Here is a 19,020-nt window from a genome sequence, read left to right as displayed (position 1 = left end):
GCTACATGTTTCCACATGAGACTTTAATAATACTGTGCTTTGTATTTACATATCATATATCCTTCATACTTCATAGCTCATTATCATTGTAAATTTACAAATCAGTATATGAAAGCACAAGGCTTAGAAGCAACTCTTTTCCTGTCCAACAGTAAGTTATTAATGCCAGGATTGGAACTCATAATTACTGACACATGTGGTCCTACAACATCTTAAGATCATTTTCATAACATAAAATGAAGTGCTCAGCAAGTAGAACATATCAATTATCAAATATCCTATTTATTCAAGATAATTTTAAGAACCATGAAGCTTTAATCATATAACCATATATAAATAACCATATTAAATAACCATATTAAACCTCATAGGCCTACATTAATGTAAGTACAGATAAATGTATCATTTGATCAAAACTAATACTTAATATGAATTAGTAAATATATACATATATAAGCCAATCAGCCCCATGAAGTAGAATATATTCCAATCAAAAAGTAAGCAAATACATCAACCTACTTAAAAATGTGAACTACTGCTTTAAAAAAATTTCACCAACATGCTATAATTCTAAAGGGTACAGATGCCATTGGTCAGACTGCTGTATATGTCATCAAGTCTCTCCTTACTGGGAATAAAAGCATCCATTGTCTGCTGATTCAATTAGGAACGTAAGACACCCAGTTCTCCTGGCTGTACCAGCTGTGGTTTTAATTCTGGTGTCTTGAACATTCATATGTCTGGGAGATTCTGTAAGATCTGTCTTAAAGAAGCACAGGCTACCACATGGGCATCTGAAGGAAGATTAGCAAGTGACTGAATCAGCTTCTTGACTATTGTCTTCAAACACTGGTGGGCAGCATTCAAATCTCTGTCAAACTGTTGTCCTTGAATTTGTAGAGCCAAATGACTGCAGATGTTTCTAAACTCAACACTATCCTGAAATAAACAGCAAACATAAGCAATTAGATAGGTTATGGGGACATTCGTTGTGTTTTGTCTACCCAGCTTCTATTCCCATCTCTTCTCATCACAGGATCTCAATTTTTCTCTGAGAGAACTACTCTTCTCCATTTTCATCCTATGTGATTTGCCCAAAGCTGACCCCACCCACTCAACAACTCCAGGGGCCACGCCAGTCAGAGACTACCACCCCTCAGTCACTTTGGATTGACCAGGAATGGACAGGTGATCTAACACAGACTGATAAGCCACAGTTCTAGAATGTCTGTTAGACTGGGAAAGAGAAGCTTTCTTTCAGTGAGGCGTTTGGAAAGCATCCTGCCACCATAAGAGGAGAATCCAAATGAAAATGAAGCCAGCACAGGAAAAAAAAAAAAAAGAGGCAGAACCAAGGGATTAAAAGAGATTGATTCTAATTACATTCTCTGAGCACACTGATCCAGCTATACTCGAAAAATAAACCCCAGGAGTTTTTGGTTATCTGAGTCAATAAATATGCCTTTTTACTTAAGCCATTTGGAGTTGAGTTTTGTTATTTGTTCCTAACAGAGCTTTGAAGAATACACAAATAGCCTCTGTTCCTATTATTCCATACTCATAGTCTTCAAAATTCCAACACAGGATTTGGTATTTAATGAACATAGTGTCAAGAACTTTCCAATGCAAATTTAGAAGGAACAGTTCCCAGGTAGTTTAAGAGAACAAAATAACTAAATAGATTTTTTATTTTTTATTTATTTTTATTTTTTTATAATAATATTTTTTATTATATTGTTAGTCACCATACAGTACATCCCTAGTTTTTGATGTAAAGTTCCATGATTCATTACTTGTGTATAACACCCAGTGCACCATGCAATACGTGCCCTCCTTAATACCCATCACCGGCCTATCCCATTCCCCTACCCCCCTCCCCTCTGAAGCCCTCAGTTTGTTTCCCGGAGTCCATAGTCTCTCGTGGTTCATTCCCCCTTCTGTTTACCGCCCCTTTCTTCTTCCCTTTCTTCTCCTACCGATCTTCCTAGTTCTTATGTTCCATAAATGAGTGAAACCATATGATAATTGTCTTTCTCTGCTTGACTTATTTCGCTTAGCATTATCTCCTTCAGTCCCGTCCATGGTTTAATTCCCAAAAGTTTCACATTCTAAAATCCATTGTATAGAAATGGTACACTAGAATTATTCCAATATGAAAAAATAAAATTATTCCATATCAGAGATAATGTTGAATATATAATTTATTTTAAATATATGTAAATGATTCTCCACAGACTTCTGGTTCTGGTAACATGGCACACTTAGTTTCCCCCAAAACCCTTTGGGGAAACTGAATTCTAAATAAAATAGAGCAAACATCCTTTCTGATATTGCAAGAAAACAATGGAAATCCCTAAGAGCAAGAGATAAAGGAAAAGTAGATTATTTTAGCTGCCCACCAACATTCATCAAAAAAAGAAAGTTAGTCTGGAGCTGGGTATGGTGTAGAGGATAAAGTTGCCCCAAGAATGCATAACTATTGACCTATACTATACAACAGCTGAAGTTGGGAGCTGCCCTCTATACCATACACATGTTCTGGGAACACTCATGCTAAGAAATTAACTTAAAAATTGGAACTGGACTGAAATATCCATGGACGCATGGTAAAAGTAAATAAAAGCCTATTTCATGGGGTCATGTCCACAACCCATGCCCCACAGTAGTATTCCCATAACACTCTGTCAAAGACAAACTCAGAATATGAAATTTAAAATATAATCCACCATGATACGGCAGATACCAATACAGGGCAGGATTAAACTCCATGTATTTCAGCTAGAAACTATAAAATACGTTTAAAGTGATTAAAAATATAAAAGAAGGAATAAAAAACATTTTAAGTAAAAACAGGCTTGGAAAAGAACAAAATACCATTTCTAGAAATGACAACTATTGTGACAAATTAAAAACTCAATAGACAATTTAAACACCTGAATAAATACATTCGAAGTGAGGAATAGTAAACTGGATGATGAATATGAGAAAATTACTCAGAATGCAAGATAAAAAGCCAGACATGAGAAATACGAATTTTGGGAAGTTAAACAACATGGATGATAGAATGATGAAGCCCAACAGATAACACTTCCAGGAGAGAGAAGAGAGAGGCTGGTGGAGAAGAGGAGAGACAATATTCAAAGAGAATAATGGATAAGAATTATTCAGAATTGATCCAAAACATGAATTCAGGTTTATGAACATAGATTCAGGAAGTAAAATGAGCCTAGAACAGAATAAGTTAAATGAGATTCAAATCTAAACTTATTAAGGCAAAACTACTCATAAAAGCAACCAGAGGGGAAAACAACTGATGGCTTTCAAGGGATGATAAGACACACAGCCAACTACTAAGCTACAACGACCAAAGACAGAAACGAATGGGAAAATTTTTCAAATAACTGTCAACATAGAATTTTTTTTAATCCAACAAAACTATTATTTAAACCATCAGGGCAAAATAAATATGCCTTCATTTAAAAGGACAACAGGAGTTACCACCCTCACTGTCATATTTTCCTAGAGATATAATTCAAGAGGGGGGAAATTCAAATCAAAAGGAAAGAATGAGATATAAGAAGAAACAATGAGCAAAGAAACTTAAAAATATGCTGTAAATCTAAAGAAATGATTGTTCAAAACCAAAATTATAACAATTAACTTGGTACTTAAAAAAGCAAGATGGTTCCAAAATGCTGAATAGTAGTAACATATGGATGGAGTGGCATTCTAAGGCATTGTACATATCAGAAAGGTGGCAAAGTTGATACATTTCAGACTTATTAAGTATGCATGTGAGAAATGTAAGGGTGTTCATTAAAGTACAGAAATAATATGTAAAACTTCAAAATCAACAGACAAAAGTTATATTAAAACTTAACTGATCCTATTTTTAGAAGATAAAAATGAAGAAAGATACAAACATAAATCAAGGTGAATAGGAAGCACCAAATAAGACACCTTTTGAAATATAGTGGTTACCAGATTGGATTTTTAAAAATCTATTGATAAGTTCTTCACAAGAAACACATTCAAAACTAAAAATACCTCAAGGCTTAAAGTAAATGGATGCTAAAACATATACAAAGCAAAGAGAAGCCAAAACAAAGCCAGGAAAATCATTATTAGGGATAAATAAAGTATAATTAATAAAAGGAATTATTCTCCAAGAAGGTATAATAATTTTGTACTTCGTGTGTGCCTAAAATGATAATCTTAATTTACATTCAATCCACAAACATAAAAACTGATTTTTACCCAGCTTCCTCAGACACTGATAAATCAAACAATAAAATGATCAGCCTGGAGAGAAAAGACTGAAACACTAATCACAAGCTTGACCCAATAAAAATAAGCAATTAAAAATTATTCCTAAAGATATATGGAATATTTATGAAAGCTGACTATATTATAATATGCCAAAAAAATTTCTCAATGCATATCCAGAAGTCTGTATCATACAAATCACCATGCAAATAAATGAGAAATCAATAACATAACCTTCCCAATACATACATGACTTAAAAATCTACTTCCAGATAATTCATGGATCAGTGAAAAAATAATTGAAATTTTAAAATACTTTATACTGAACAATTATGGAAACAGTATATCACAAATTTGTGGAATTCACCCGCATTGAGAAATTCATACACTTAATACTGTGTAAGTACAGAATAATCACTGAAAAAGCATGAGCTAAGAATTCAACTCAAGAACTTAGGAAAAGAAAAAACAGATAATCCAAAAGAAAATGAAAGAAAGAACTAAGAGCTGAACTGAAGTTTAGAACTAGAATTTTCTTCCTAATTCTGTATAGAAAGAGAAGCTGTTCTTCCTAACAAAAAAACTCTGTGTTTTGGGTTAGAAGGACCTGGGTCTCTGGCAAAGTGTTTAGTAGAGAGGATCTTCTGGGAAACAAAACAAACCTCACTCACCCCAGTGTGAGTGAGGTGCTGGGATAGAAAGATCAACACAACACACCACAGTTCCTTTACTCAAGTATTCATAGGCTACCATGCTTCTTGTTTTTTCTTCCTCTTTAAAGCATTCTTGCTTCCCTGTCTTTGCGTGTTGCTCATTTCTGCTCAGAAGGTATCAAGGGGCTACTTAGATAATCTGTCCCATAGTTTATGGAGTAACCTATGTTACTGGAGCATATTGGTTGGGAATGGGAAAATTGAGGGGGAAAAATGTCTCTGGACTACTTCCCCTAGATCCACATCAAGGGAAATTGTCTGCTTGCTTTATAGAAGTAATCCAACTCTAAGTACAAAGTGGAAGGATCAAAGACAACATGCAAAGGGAAATTCAAAATTGAAGGAACCACTGAAATGTGTGCTGACGTGTGACTATTAGCCAGTCTGCAAAGGCATTCATCACCCAAATAAGATTAAAATGCCTTTAAAAATATGTTTGTGGGCCTAAAATCTGAAGTCAATTTCACGTTTACTGTAAAGAATCAAAGAAGGCATCGTTTGGGGAAAGTATACATATAATAAAATTCCACTGCTGGGCTGTACTGGTCCCTGAGGCCCTGGGTAAACTTCAAATCTCTGGCAAGCTTTGCAAAGTCTCTTTATTTTACCTTTTGGTACAGTATTTCTTTTTAATCCTTTCTCAAATATATTAACAGCAAAGAAAACAAATTAATAGGCATAGGCTTTCCATGGGACTCTTAAGCCTAGGGATGGAAAAATAAAACAGGTGGTTGCTTTTCCTCCTTTCTGAAGGGTCTGAAGGCCAACTGTGAATCCAATGATCATGGCCACCAACCAAACTCTATTGATTCTGTTGCATAGGCGGGGGCCAAAAATTCACAGCGTTGAGTCAGTGACATATTGAATGGCTCATGGGCTTTCAGTAGAAAATCACATGATCGATATTCATGATGATTTCATGTATGGTGCTTTCCATTCAATGACAGAACACATCCTCCCAGCAGCTTTTATTTAGCAAGTCCCAAATGCTTCCAGAAATGATGTAATATCCTACGTGGGGTTTTGAGCACATTGCCAACATTAGAACACTCTGACTGAGCAATCTAAAGACAGGTTTTGGAACTTCTAAAGCCTTGTGTAATTTCAGATTCTGGATATGAAATGTATTGGATGCTCCAGTGGTCCAAACTGACAGGCAGCATTTACATTTTATAATGACTCAACTAAACTACTGGGGTAATGGCCTCAGCCTGTTGGACTCAGTTAATGAAACAGTTAAATTTATTTCAAACATGTGAAGTCTCCACTACATGATTGACCACACTGAATAAAAAGCAATAAGACTTGGGTACCTAGTCTCTAAAAAACTTATAACCTAGTAGGAGGATTGAGACACATAGAGCATATATCCTAATGCCCAGTGAAATGAAATGGGGGCTATGGGAAAAATGCAAAAACCCAATCCTACAGAAGAACAGACATTTATAGACTCGTAATCCAAGTGCCGTAGAAGGTTCATACAAAGCTCTTTGTGATGTGTGAATCCTTTCTAGAGCATACTGCTGTCACTGTTTGCCACGCAGGAGAAACCCAACACTTGGCTCTAGTTTTCAGAACATTTTTTCTTAATTCTTAGCCGAAATCTGCCCTGTAGTAGACAGAATAATGGCTTCCCAAAGACGTCCATGTCCTAATCCCCAAAACCTATAAGCATGTTACCCTGTATGACAAAGGGACTTTCCAGATGTTAGTTAGGATGGCAGCCCTCCAGGCACCCACAAAACCCCTGGGATGCTGGGATTATTCCTTCATGAGCACTGGACTTGCCATCAAAGCCCTGGTTCTGCCCCTTTGACAGGCCATCTGTGGACAAGACGTTTTACCTATGGAATCTTCAGTTTTCTAATGGGTAAAATGGAAACAAATAGCCACCACATGGGGCGACTGTGAAGGTCAAATAAGCTCATGGTCATGCGAACTCCGAATTAATAAGGCACTCCATCCACCTAAAGTTGGGCATAAAGTACTCCACTAAACGGAAGGTCAGCAAGAAGGAGAGAAGGGGAAGGAAGGACCGAAAGAAAAGAAAAGTATGCCCTATGGAAGCTAGGAATCTAATTGGTGAGATGGAACTATTTAAGCCATTCAGTAGAGATATCACACAGAATAGGCTCAAAAAGATTGGTCAAGTTCACCTCATATCCATTAGGATGACTACTATCGAAAAAACCCTGGAAATAACCAGTGTTGGGGAGGATGTGGAGAAACTGGGGCCCTCGTGCACTGCTGGCGGGAATGCAAAATCATGCAGCCAGGAAAACAGCATGGAGGCTCCTCAGAGAAATTAAAAATGGAATTACCATATATGACCCAGCAATTCCACTTCTGGAATATATATTCAAAAGGATTGAAATCAGGATCTTAAAGAGATATTTGCACACCCCTGTTCATAGCAGCACTATTCACAATAGCCAAGAGGTGAAAGCAGCTCAAGGGTTCATTGACAAATGAATGGATGAACAAACTGTGGTATACACATAGAATGAAATCCTAGTTAGCCTTAAAAAGGAAGGAAATTCTGATACGTGCTCCACATGAATGACCTTGAGGACATTATGCTCACTGAAATAAACCAGACAGGACAAGATAAATACCACATGATTCCACTTACATGCGGTACTTAGAGTAGTCAAATTCACAGAAACAGAGAAGAATAGTGGATGCTAGAGGCAAGGGGAGGAGAAACGGGGATTTATTGTTTAATGTGTACAGAGTTTCAGATTTACAAGATGAAAAAATTATGAAGATTGGTTGCACAATAATCTGAATGCTCTTGATACTGCTGAATTATACACTAAAAATGGTCAATTTTATGTTATTAAAACATAACCACAATATTTTTTTTTTAAGTGGTCAAGACCATCAGAGTGCTGCCGACCTTGGCAGAAGGGAACGGAGGTTAGGATGAGGCATCAGGGAAGGCTGCACAGATGTTACAAGACAGCTGGTGCTAGGGCATGCAGTCTTTGCCTCTCAGGGAAGAGACGGCCATCACAATTAGAATGAATAACACAAGCAAAGGTCTGAAGTCAAGTAGGGGCTGGGACTGGGAGGAGGCCAGTCTGAAAGGAACAGAGCTTTGTGCTCGGAACCAGGACACAAACTAGTGCAGGAGCCTTGAATGCCACAGTAAAGTCCTTGGGTACTTCCAAGTATAGGGATGACATGGCAAACCAGCATTTTAAAAACAGTGGTCTGGCCTAACCTGCTAGGTGCAGGATCCAAAGCCAGGCTCCTGGTCTACCCTGTCTCACTCAAGCCTCACAACAGTCCAGAATGACAGATGAAGAAATGTGGCTTAGAGAGATAAAGCAACATACCCAAGTCGCACAGCAAATGAGGGGCAGAGCTTGAAATATCCTCTCTTCCCAAACACAAATGACTTGCCCCAAATTAGAAACTGGGCTGGGTACAGTGATGACTCTGAGAGCAGAGCTCACTACCCAGGGTGGGAGACAGACTGGGGAACTGGAACTACAGAGCCTCAGATGCCCCAGTGGGATGGGCAAGGATACCATGAAAGCAAGCAAGGGAGTCACCAAACTAGCTTTGAGATGGAACAAAAATGTCTACAAGTGAATGTTTCTTTTTTGGCCATATTCACACTATTTTTCTTAAGGTTAACGGAGTGTTACGAAGCTCCAATTGGCATTGGTCACATCCAAATTGAAGGTGGTCTGTTGGCCCATCCCTCTTCCCTGCAACATAATTGAGAGGGTTTGGCTGTCTGGAAGATATTTAAGGCGTGGAACCTTCTACTGCCCATGTTAAGCCAATCCGTAACTAATCAGAGATCCCCTAGCTGGAGCTCTCCCTTCTTCCGCTCTGTTCTCTCCAGCCCGGTATAAGGGAGTCTCTTAGAAAAACTGCCACACTTGCACTTTTCTGCATTATGCATTGTGTTTATTAGGAATGCACACATCTGGAATCCTTGAGCAACTGCAAATGCACCTGCAGGGTCCAAAAGGGAAGAAAAGCTAAGACTTTTTTTTTAGCTTTGTACTGAAAATAAACACTCCCAACAAACTGAAGTCTTGAAGGCAAAAAGAATCTGGCATCAACAGTCAGTTTCAAAGCTTATTTTCTGAAACCAACACCAATGGATAATAAAGTCAAAAATACAATATGACTTTATAGGCTCTACAATGCAGATAACTTTCAAACAATCCACAAGGAAGATTTTTGGTTTTTCCCTACCTCATCGCCTTCAAAATCACTTCTCGATCTACATAAACTATAAATCAGCTCATATCCGCTTCACCACTGGCTTTAAAATAAGTTGGTTCTTTTCAAGACAGTCACATCTTGAGCTATATGGTCTTACACTGGCCTCCACAAATTTGTTTCTTCTCACATTTTCCTTTCTCACTTCCCCTGAATGCCTAATGCCCCCTATGGAGAGCATTGAAATAAGAGCTTTTCCTGGGCCTCCTGACCTTAATGAACTTCAGGAAACTACTCTCCACTAAAGGTGCCTGGTGCTGGGCCATACAAAGGAGCACAAATCCTTTCCCCAGGCCCATCACGATCTTCCATACTGGATGTGTACAGAAAATGGGAATACCATTTCTCTATTTAGAGGGATGTTGTGAAAACCACGCTATCAGAAACAGTATACTACAAATTGCCCCCTTGGTTCATCAACATCTGGCTTTGAACTACAAGTTCACGGGGCCCAGGGGAGCCACCAGTTGCCTGAACCCACGGTCAGTCTCAAATAGATATGTAACTGTGTGTTAATAAAACACTCAGTGAAGAACCAAAGTATCTGCCAGTCACCATAAAAAGTCTATCGTCCACAGGAAATTAAACATTTTTACTTGTGGTGTACCCAGTGTAAATGCTCACAAGTAACTAAGGCTCCTTACGCATTTGCTTTGGGTACGCTACCATTTTCATTAGAAACGTCCACTTAAAAGCACTTTGTGATGGATACAAGCACTTGATTCAGGTATGTTCACAAGGCAAACCCCAAAATAATAAAACAAAGCATGGCAGCATTTCCACCAAGATGTTAAACACAAGTAGCTTTGTTTTAGGGCCTTCCTGCAATATCTTTCCCAAAATTTTCGTTTTGGCAATTGTAAATGTCCTGATTTTCCTATCATTCACATTATGAGCAAGGACAAGGCTATAATTAAGCTACTTGTAGTCACTGGGCCTTTTTGTCACAGAAAACCACCATTTTATCCCGAATGAAGAGCAATCCCCTGGCTATACTACTAATCGTATAACCCTGAGCATTTATTTCTTCAATAGTTTGTTAGTAATTTTTAAGGACGGGATTCCCAGATTTGCAGAAACTGGCTTCTCACTCATGTTAATGGGGGAAAAAAGCACTTATCACCAATGTCTTCCTCTGAGTGACCCAATGTTCACACTTGCAGCTTGCAAGGAGCATTAGCAGTGACCGTGAAGCCAAAACCTGTGGTTTTATAACTGCCATGCTTGGTATGTAAAATGAGAAAACCAGCAAGGACGACTGAACGTGATGGAATAACCCGTACCAGAATCAGCTAATTGGAATGGGAGAACTCCCAGGCAAGTTTAATCTGTAATAGCAGGAAAGTTCTCCTGCCTCTGAGAGTTGGCATCAGCCATAGTTTCCATGAAACTTGCATCAGAGCAGAACTCTTGGAAACTATAAATGCTTTTGACTCTCAAAGGAAGACAGAAAAACTCAATCAGAGTGACTTCATAATTGGCTTTGTTAATGGTGTCTATGTGAGTTGGTCATTTTCAGCAGTTCTTAAAATCCTAGACTGGCTTCCCTCTGGTCTATGCTCCCTTTGAGTGGTGAGTGCCTAAGACATTTTTGACAGTTATTACTAGCTTGATAATGATTTCCTACATTCACCTAGTGCTTTGGGTCACTAGGTAAAGTGGCCATCATATAAAGAGACACACAAATCACCCAGTATAATGGATTAAATGGTGTCCCACCCCACGAAAAAGTGCATGTGTTAAAACATAACCTCCAGTGTGACTGCATTGGAAATAGGACCTTTAGGGAGGTAATTAAGGTTATATGAAGTCATAAGGGTGGGACCCTAATCCAATAGGATTGATGTCCTTGTAAGAAAAGGAAGAGACATCCAAGATCTCTCTCTCTCTCTCTCTGCATGCACAGAGGAAAAGCCATTCAAGACAGAGCAGGAAGGTGGCAGTCTGCGAGCCAGGAAGAAAGACCTTACCAGAAAGCAAACTTTTGATCTTCAGCTTTCCAGCCTTCAAAACAATGAGAAAATAAATGTCTTAGGTTTAAGTCACCCACTCTATGGCATCTTGTTATGGCAGCTCAGGCTGATCATGATACCCAGTCTGCAAGGTGACTGTTGCAGCCCAAGCAGTGTGCAGTGCACAGCATGTCCAACCCTGCCCTATCAACCAACCATACATGCTCATGGACTTTATTTCTGCCTGATGTTCATCACACCTCTCTAATCCAGCATGGTGATTTGGTAGAAAACGCCAGATAAAACCATGTTTGAATCATGGGCCATCACTTCCCAGCTGTGAGATCTTTAGCAAAATCCTAAATTCCTGAGTCTGTTTCCTCCTGTAATAAATGTTTGTCTAGCTGCTTAACTCTAGCCTCTCCAGCAAATTTAACAAGACTCAGTACTGTGAAGCATTTTTTATCCCCTATAAAGAAACTCACTTCATGTATTTTTTGCATATGTGTGATAATCTCTAATTATTCAAAAAGGAGATTAAGTGTTGGTTTCTTTAAAAAAAAAGAGTAAAATACTATAAAAAATGTCCATTAGTATTGTGCTGAGAGTTTCTCTGCTTTCATGCCTGAAAATTTCACTTCCTTAAGCCTCAGTGGTTTGATCAGCAAGTCATTCAGTGGCAACATCTCTGAGGCAGTCATCAGGCATAGGCTAAAGCCGACCTCTGGATAGTGGAGGCTTCTTGGAACTCTCCTTAGGTCATCCTACCTCTGCTTTTATCAACAGTCTCAGAAAAGTAAATAGAGTCCATGGGTCAGATCCATCAATATCAGGACTGGAACTCACAACAATAATAGTCAATGAGAACATGAGGCATCAACCTGTTTAATAATAATAATAATAATGAAAGTTCAAAGGTATTAAGAGTTTATATGGGCAGCCACTAGCTAAGACTTCATGTGCCTTGTCCTAATAACCCTGTAAGGTTAGATACCTCTATCCCCACTTTAAGGCGAGGAGACCGAGGCACAGGAAGGCTATATAATTTGCCCAAGAGCCTACAACAGGAAGTGGCATAGTGGGGTTGAAAGGCTCCACAGGACCGGATGCCTGAGCTGGGCTGCACTCTCTCTACTTTGGGTCCCTAATGCCTTTCATCTGGGCCATGGGCTTTAGTTCAAGTGAGTCCTCCTCCTCTCTGTGGCAAGTAACACTGTGGGAGAGAACTGATGTTAGAGGGATGTTTCCACACACTTCCAAGTAACACACAGGTGTTACTTCCATTAGCACAGATTCCCCTGAAATCATTCTGTGTATAAAATCAATCCACATGTTCTTAATTTAAAAACATAGAAAACATGAAAGGAATTGGAAAAGACACACATAAATGGAAAGATATTCCATATTTTTGGATTGAAAGAATTAATATATATTTTTAATATTGTTGAAATGTCCATACTACTCAAAGAAATCTACAGGTTCAGTGCAATACCTATCAAAATTCCAATGTCATTCTTCACAGAACTAGAACAAGTAATTCTAAAATTTGTGTGGAATTACAAAAGACCCCAAATAGCCAAAGCAATATTGAAAAAGAACAAAGCTGGAGGTATTATGCTCCCTGGTTTCAAGATATACTACAAAGCGACAGTAACTGAAACAGGATGATATTGGTACAAAAACAGACACACACATCACTGGAACAGAATTAAGAGCCCAGAAATAAATCCACAGAGATATGGACAATTAATCTACCGCAAAGGAGCCAAGACCATACAATGGAGAAAGGACAGTCTCTTCAATAAATGGTAACGAGAACACTGACCAGCCACAGGTAAAAAATGAAACTGGACCACCATCTTACACTACACACAAAAATTAACTCAAAATGTATTAAAGACTTGAATGTAAGACCTGAAACCATAAAATTCCTAGGTGGGGAAAACATAGGCAGTAAATTCCTCAACATCAGTCTTAGGAACATCTTTGTGGATCTGACTCTAAAGGTAATGGAAAGAAAAACAAAAATAAACAAATATGACTACATCAAACTAATGAGATTCCGCACAGCACAGGAAACCGTCACCAGAATGAACGAGCAACCTATTGAATGGGAGAAGATATTTGTAAACCAAATATCTGACAAGGCGTTCATATCCAAATATATATAAAGAACTCCCACAACTCAACAACAAAAACATAAATACACTACTGGTTAAAAAATGTGCAGAGCATGTGAGTAGATATTTCTTTAAGAAAACAGACAGATCACTAACAGGCACAAGAAAAGATGCTCAACATCACTAATTATGAGAGAAATGCAACTCAAAACCACCATGAGATACCGCCTAAGACCTATTATAATGGCTACTATCAAAAAGACAAGAAAGAACAAGTGTTGGTGAGGCTGTGGAGAAACAGTTGTGCGCTGTTAGTGGGATTGTAAATCAGTGCAGCCACTCTGGAAAACAGTACGAAGATTCCTCACAAAATTAAGAACAGAACTACCACATGACCCGGCTATTCCACTTCTGGGTATTTATCCAAAAAATATGAAAACACTAATTTGAAAAGATATATGAACCCTTGTGTTTATTGCAGCATTATTTACAATAGCCAAGATATGGAAGCCACCTAAATGTCCAGTGATAGATAAATGAATAGAGAGGTGGTACACATGCGCGCACACACACACACACACACACACACACACACGGTGGAATATTACTTAGCCAGAAAAAAGAATAAAACCTTGCTATTTGCAACAGCATGGATGGACCTCGAGGGTATTACGCTAAGTGATATGAGTCAGACAGAGAAAGGCAAATATTACATGATTTCACTCATATGCGAAATCTAAACGATGAAACAAATGAACAAACAAAATAAACAAAGACAAAGTCATAGATACGGAGAGTGGGCTAGTGGTTCCCAGAGGGGAAGGGGCTGAGGGGTGGGTGAAATGGGTGAAGGTGGTCAGCTGTATGCTGATGGAAGGTAACTAGACTTACGGTGGTGATCTCTTTGTAGTGTATGCAGATGTCAAATTAACACTAGTAATAATGAAGCCAAGTCAGCATAACCAGCCCCCTAGAAAGACAGACTACTGTATCTTTAAGTCTAAGTTCTTTGTAATCACTACTCTACAACCAAAGAGAAATACTACCTCTTCTCCAAAAGGAAAACCAAGCAAAATTCCAAGATGTTGGCCAGGAGGCAAATCATCCAGAGAAACTTCTCCCTGTCTCTCTCCCTTCTGAAAGCACTGGCTGTTCTCAGGAGCCCTCAGAACTCATTTCTCCCCTACAGGTGATCAGCAGACTCCTTTAGGTTGGGGGTTGAGGGGACCAAACAGCATTTCTTTATTAGAGAGAAGAAAGAAGAAAAGTAGAAGTGAGATTTTTTAGGTAGAGAGGAAGATATTTGTGTCCGATGGCCTCAATTTTCTCAAAAGAGGAGTGAGCAGGTTGAGGTTTGGATAAAGAAAGCTTGAGAAGGTTGGAAAATGTTGACGACAAAAAGTCAAGTAGAAAGCGTTAGGAGGGTTACCAAGTAGAAGTGACGGCTGCAAGAAGCTCAAGTGGCATGATTTGTAGGCCACAGCAGAGAGCTCCAGCACATCGGAGCTGGGCCCGGCCCTCGGACAATGGTCTCCAGCCTGACTGCCAGATTGCAGCCTCACTGCTGTGACTTATCTAGGGTTAGCTCCACACCTCAGTCATTTCAATGTCGCCTGCGAGACAAGTGAAGGTCCTCTGCATGACATGCAGGCCTTTCTTGCCATCTGACCCTGCTTACCTGTCCCGCAACCTGTTATACCTTCTGCCATAGTGAGCTAATTTTAGTTCCCCCAAAGGCTCTTGCCTTTTCATTGCTTCTGGCCCTTGGATCACACAGCTCCCCTGAAAAGTTTTTTCCCTTTCATGCCTGTGGGGCAAACATTCATCTTTTATTAAAAAGATTACTTCCTCCAAGAAGCCTTCTGAGATCACCTAAGGTAAAACTGATCACTCAGTCCCTCCTTTTGCCACCCTATCTGTACCCTGTATATGCCCCTAACATCACACAGCACTTCCTAGCTCAGCGATTCTAAGATGCACCCTTTTACACGTCTCAAAAATCCCTGATGTGATCTTACAATAGATGGTGCGTCATAGTTTAATTGGCAGGATTTTTTATTTCTTTGTGGTACCAAAAAAAGGTCCATTCTATACGAGAGCATTAGTGAAATGCAGCTTCATTTTTTAACTTCCTACCATGAGTGGGGCAGTGCTTTGCATTTGGAGGCGATCTTATTTCCCTTCCCAACACACATTTGGGAATATTTGGTTGTATCAGTTTGTGGGTGGGTGGGTAATGCTGCTGGCATCTCCTGGGTTGATGCCAAGGACCGTGCTAAACATCCTATAATGCACAGGACAGCCCCACAATTATCCAACCCAAAATGTCACTAGCGGGAGATGGAGAAGCCATCGTGTTAAAGTAACAATACTTATTTGGGTGTATCCTATGCTTAATTATATTTAATTTCAAATCAATCTTTTACAGTGTATAGTAACCTAAAACATAGCAATTTTTTCCAAACCTTGGCTTGTAGAGCAAGAATAGCAACTCTTGAGAACTGCTCTAAGCTTTCTTCATCATTCCTCCCCTCATTTCCTTCTGCTAGGCTCCCAAGGGGAAGGAAGGAAGCAAAATTGGAAAGCCAGAAGATCTCAAAGAGATTTGTGACCTTAAACCAATTAGGTTAGTTAATGACAAGGCAGAGACTGGATGGCCAGACTTCCAGATTTCCACAGTCCCCTCAGCCTGAGAGGCCGCCGCTGCGCTGCTCCCTGGCTAGACTGACTAACGCAGTTTGGTACCGTGAGAGGAAACGTGCCCTACAAACATGAGCTGCGTGACTTAGCAGGAGTTTAGCATTAGTATTCACGCTTCAACACCCGGGACCCACCCGGCTCTCACCCCACTTTATGAGAACTTAAGTTGACTCTGTAAGGCCTCTGAACTCTGCGGGGAATTGGGTTTATGCAAAAATAATTTTGATTCTTAAGTGTGAAGGAACTTTAAATAAATCTAGGAGATTTTGTCATACAAAAGGCAGAGGGGACTTAATACGCGTATTTAAGGTTCTGGAGGAAGGGTTATTAATTTGGAGGGGGGAGCAGGGGCAGCTGTCCTCCACCCTAGAAGCCGCACATGTGGAAAGGGCCTTCGCTGCAGCAGGAAGCTGATTTATGTGAGAAAGAGAAAGGAGTGCCAGAGGAAGGTTTTGGCCAGGCCTCCCCGCCTCTCAGTTCCGCAGTCAGGTGGGCCCCAGGTGGGCCCCGAGTTCCTGGACTCAAGTACCAGGGGTGTCACCTCCCCCCTTCCCTCTCACAGAGGCTGAATCCCAGTGGACCGCTCAGCTTTTCAATGGGTGGCCCCTCCCGGCTTCATCCCTGCCCCGCAGCCCCGCCCTGTCTCGGGATCCTGCGCCCGAGGTGGGTGCTGGAGGCCAGACTCACCTTCAGATGGATGGGGAAGGACCGTTCCTCCTGGAGGGGGCCCAGCAGCGTCTGCTCCACGCTCACCAGCTCCGAGGTCGAGTCCACCACGCGGGCCAGCGCGCTGCGCATCGCCATCTGGGCCAGGGTGCAGGGCCCCCGGCCCCTGGGGAAGAGCAGCAGCTCCGCGCCCCCCTCGGCCCCTCGCACCACTTCCACTTCTGGGGAGCTTGCCCGTGCCCCAGACCCGCCATTCCTGGCCCCCCGCCTCCCTCCCCCCTCTTCTCGCCCCGGCCCCGGCCGGGCCCGCCGCGGGCCTGTGCGACGCGCTGGGGCGGCGGACACGTGGTCTGGATCGCGCGGGATCCCGGGGTCGCCCGGGCCGTCCCCCCAGCCCCACTCCTGCTGCAGCAGCTGCAGAGTCTGCAGAGCCACCATTTGGTGACTGATGGAGGCCACTAAGGGCGCAGGGCTAGCCATCGCCTCTGCCGGCGGCTCCGCGCGCTAGGCGGGCAGGTGCAGCAGTGAGCGAGAGAGGCGGGGGCGTGTGGGGTCGCCAGGGTCACATTTCCCAGCCAGCTTATCGGCCTTCTTGCCTCTCGAGGGTGGGGCAGGGCCCGCCCCAGGCCCGCAGAAGGTGACCTGCGCTGGCCCCGGAATTCTTAGTCCGAATGGGCGTGTCCGAACCCACGGCTGCCTAAGGCACTGCTCCTTGTGCGCTTGAAAATCAGCCAAATGCTGAGCGCTGGTTCTTCCTCTTCTCCAGGCTTCGCTGGGAAAAGGCGCAGCTCATTGCAGATGCATCTATCGGCAGGGATACCCCGCCCCCCTCTCCTCTGAAGGATGCCTGTCAGTGACCATTCCTGCCTTGGGTGCTGGGGCTGGTAGGTAAAAGACCCGCCCTGATCAAAAGTGCCAAGAGCCAGAGAAAGCTCACAAAAGGAAGACCGTGCCCGAGCCTCCTCCCTCCCTTTTCCAACCCTAGGACAATTTTCAGCAACTTCTTGGCGTAACCTTCAAGGCCTCGTGTCCCCCAAACAAAAGAAGACTTGTGTCTGTGGAAGTTCTGCTCTTCTCTGCTTTGCTCATGCCACATGAGCTGGGGGAAGCTGACGGCTGCCCTCGGGAAGCGCGGGTTTGGCACTGCCCGGAGGAGGAGCTGAAATGGCTTTATGTGAAACTCCCCAGGGACGTGGGCAGCGGGGTTTGAAGCTAAATCCTTTTACAAGCCATGAACCCAGGGACAGCTGTACAAATAGTTGCTGCTTTTAATTAAACCTAACTTCTCTGCTTCCTTGACTTCGGAGAAAAGACTGGGAAATTTACGCTTTGATAGATTGGAAACTATTGGTGTGTGATTACATTTTAGGGGAAAAAAGCAGCACACGTTTGAGGAGAACGGAGTGGAAGAGTGTTACAGAGTAGCATGGTCTCTGCTTTCTTTCTGCATGGGAAACCATTTACATAACTTCACAACGCAGGGAAGCAGGGAACCGGGGTGCAGGCGCGGCAGACACTGGACTCTCCCGCCCTGAAGAGTTCCCACCCTTTCAGTCTTCCTTTCGAAGGGAGAGTCCCCCCCTTGGTGTGGTGGAGTAAGAACTGGAGAGGCCTTTGCATGGGAAAGCTGCTCCAGTGAGTCTACTAGTCTAAAGGGCGGTCATCAGAGGTATGGGGTGGAATTCGGGTCCTTTAAGGTTTCTTCAACTCTAGGATAACATGACCCCGTATAATCCTCCCAGCTCTCCAGTGAAGGTTCCTTCTAGTTCTCAGTGTTTTCTTCGCCTGTGAAAACAAATCTGAATGCCAAGGTAAAGAAAACCTTTCTTAAACAAAAACGAGTATGTTCACACTAATTATAACGAAGTAAAAATGCGTGTCTGTGCATTGACAGGGAATTACTTTGGAGGGAAGTAAATACTTTGATGTTGATTAGATTCTCTTGATGAAGTTACCAAAGTTCATGATAAAAAAATGTGTGTGTGCGTGTGTTTTAATCCTCAAATATTGAAATGCATTAGGTTTAGCAGAGACTAACCAGGAATAGCAAAACTAACCCCTAATTTTCACAGAGCATGTCAGATCTCCAGGGGTGCTCCTCTTTCCAGATAGGCAGGAAATCCAGTTTCATGGGCTAACTCTTCCACTATCAAATGGCTGACTGCAAAACCTTCTTGACAGATGGAATTCCAGCCAACAGCAGAATTGAAATCACTAGACACAGCCTGGCCTGAGGCGTCACTGTTCTACATCCCACGCTGACTCCAAGACCCATGAGACCAGCTGAACTTCAGGGAATATGAGAGAAGGGGCCAGAGAACCATGGGGCCTATGGGATGGTACATGCTGCTTTAATCA

At 41.7% G+C, this 19,020-nt stretch overlaps 1 protein-coding gene across 1 annotated transcript; it reads right to left on the bottom strand.

Annotated features, from left to right (window-relative positions):
• Positions 1-497: 497 nt before the first annotated feature.
• On the bottom strand, positions 498-17,142 carry DLEU7 (deleted in lymphocytic leukemia 7). Its single transcript, XM_040622562.1, has 2 exons — positions 16,684-17,142; positions 498-939 (listed from the first exon to the last, which is right to left on the bottom strand). Exons 1-2 carry the CDS (start codon positions 17,140-17,142, stop codon positions 733-735), a joined length of 666 nt encoding a protein of 221 aa, XP_040478496.1. The 3' UTR covers positions 498-732.
• Positions 17,143-19,020: the final 1,878 nt, after the last annotated feature.

The sequence above is a fragment of the Ursus maritimus genome, unplaced genomic scaffold (assembly GCF_017311325.1).
Source record: "Ursus maritimus isolate PB19 unplaced genomic scaffold, ASM1731132v1 scaffold_10, whole genome shotgun sequence".
Lineage (NCBI taxonomy): Eukaryota > Metazoa > Chordata > Mammalia > Carnivora > Ursidae > Ursus > Ursus maritimus.
Note: the sequence above shows the minus strand (reverse complement) of the source record. Positions and strands in the feature narration are given on the sequence as shown.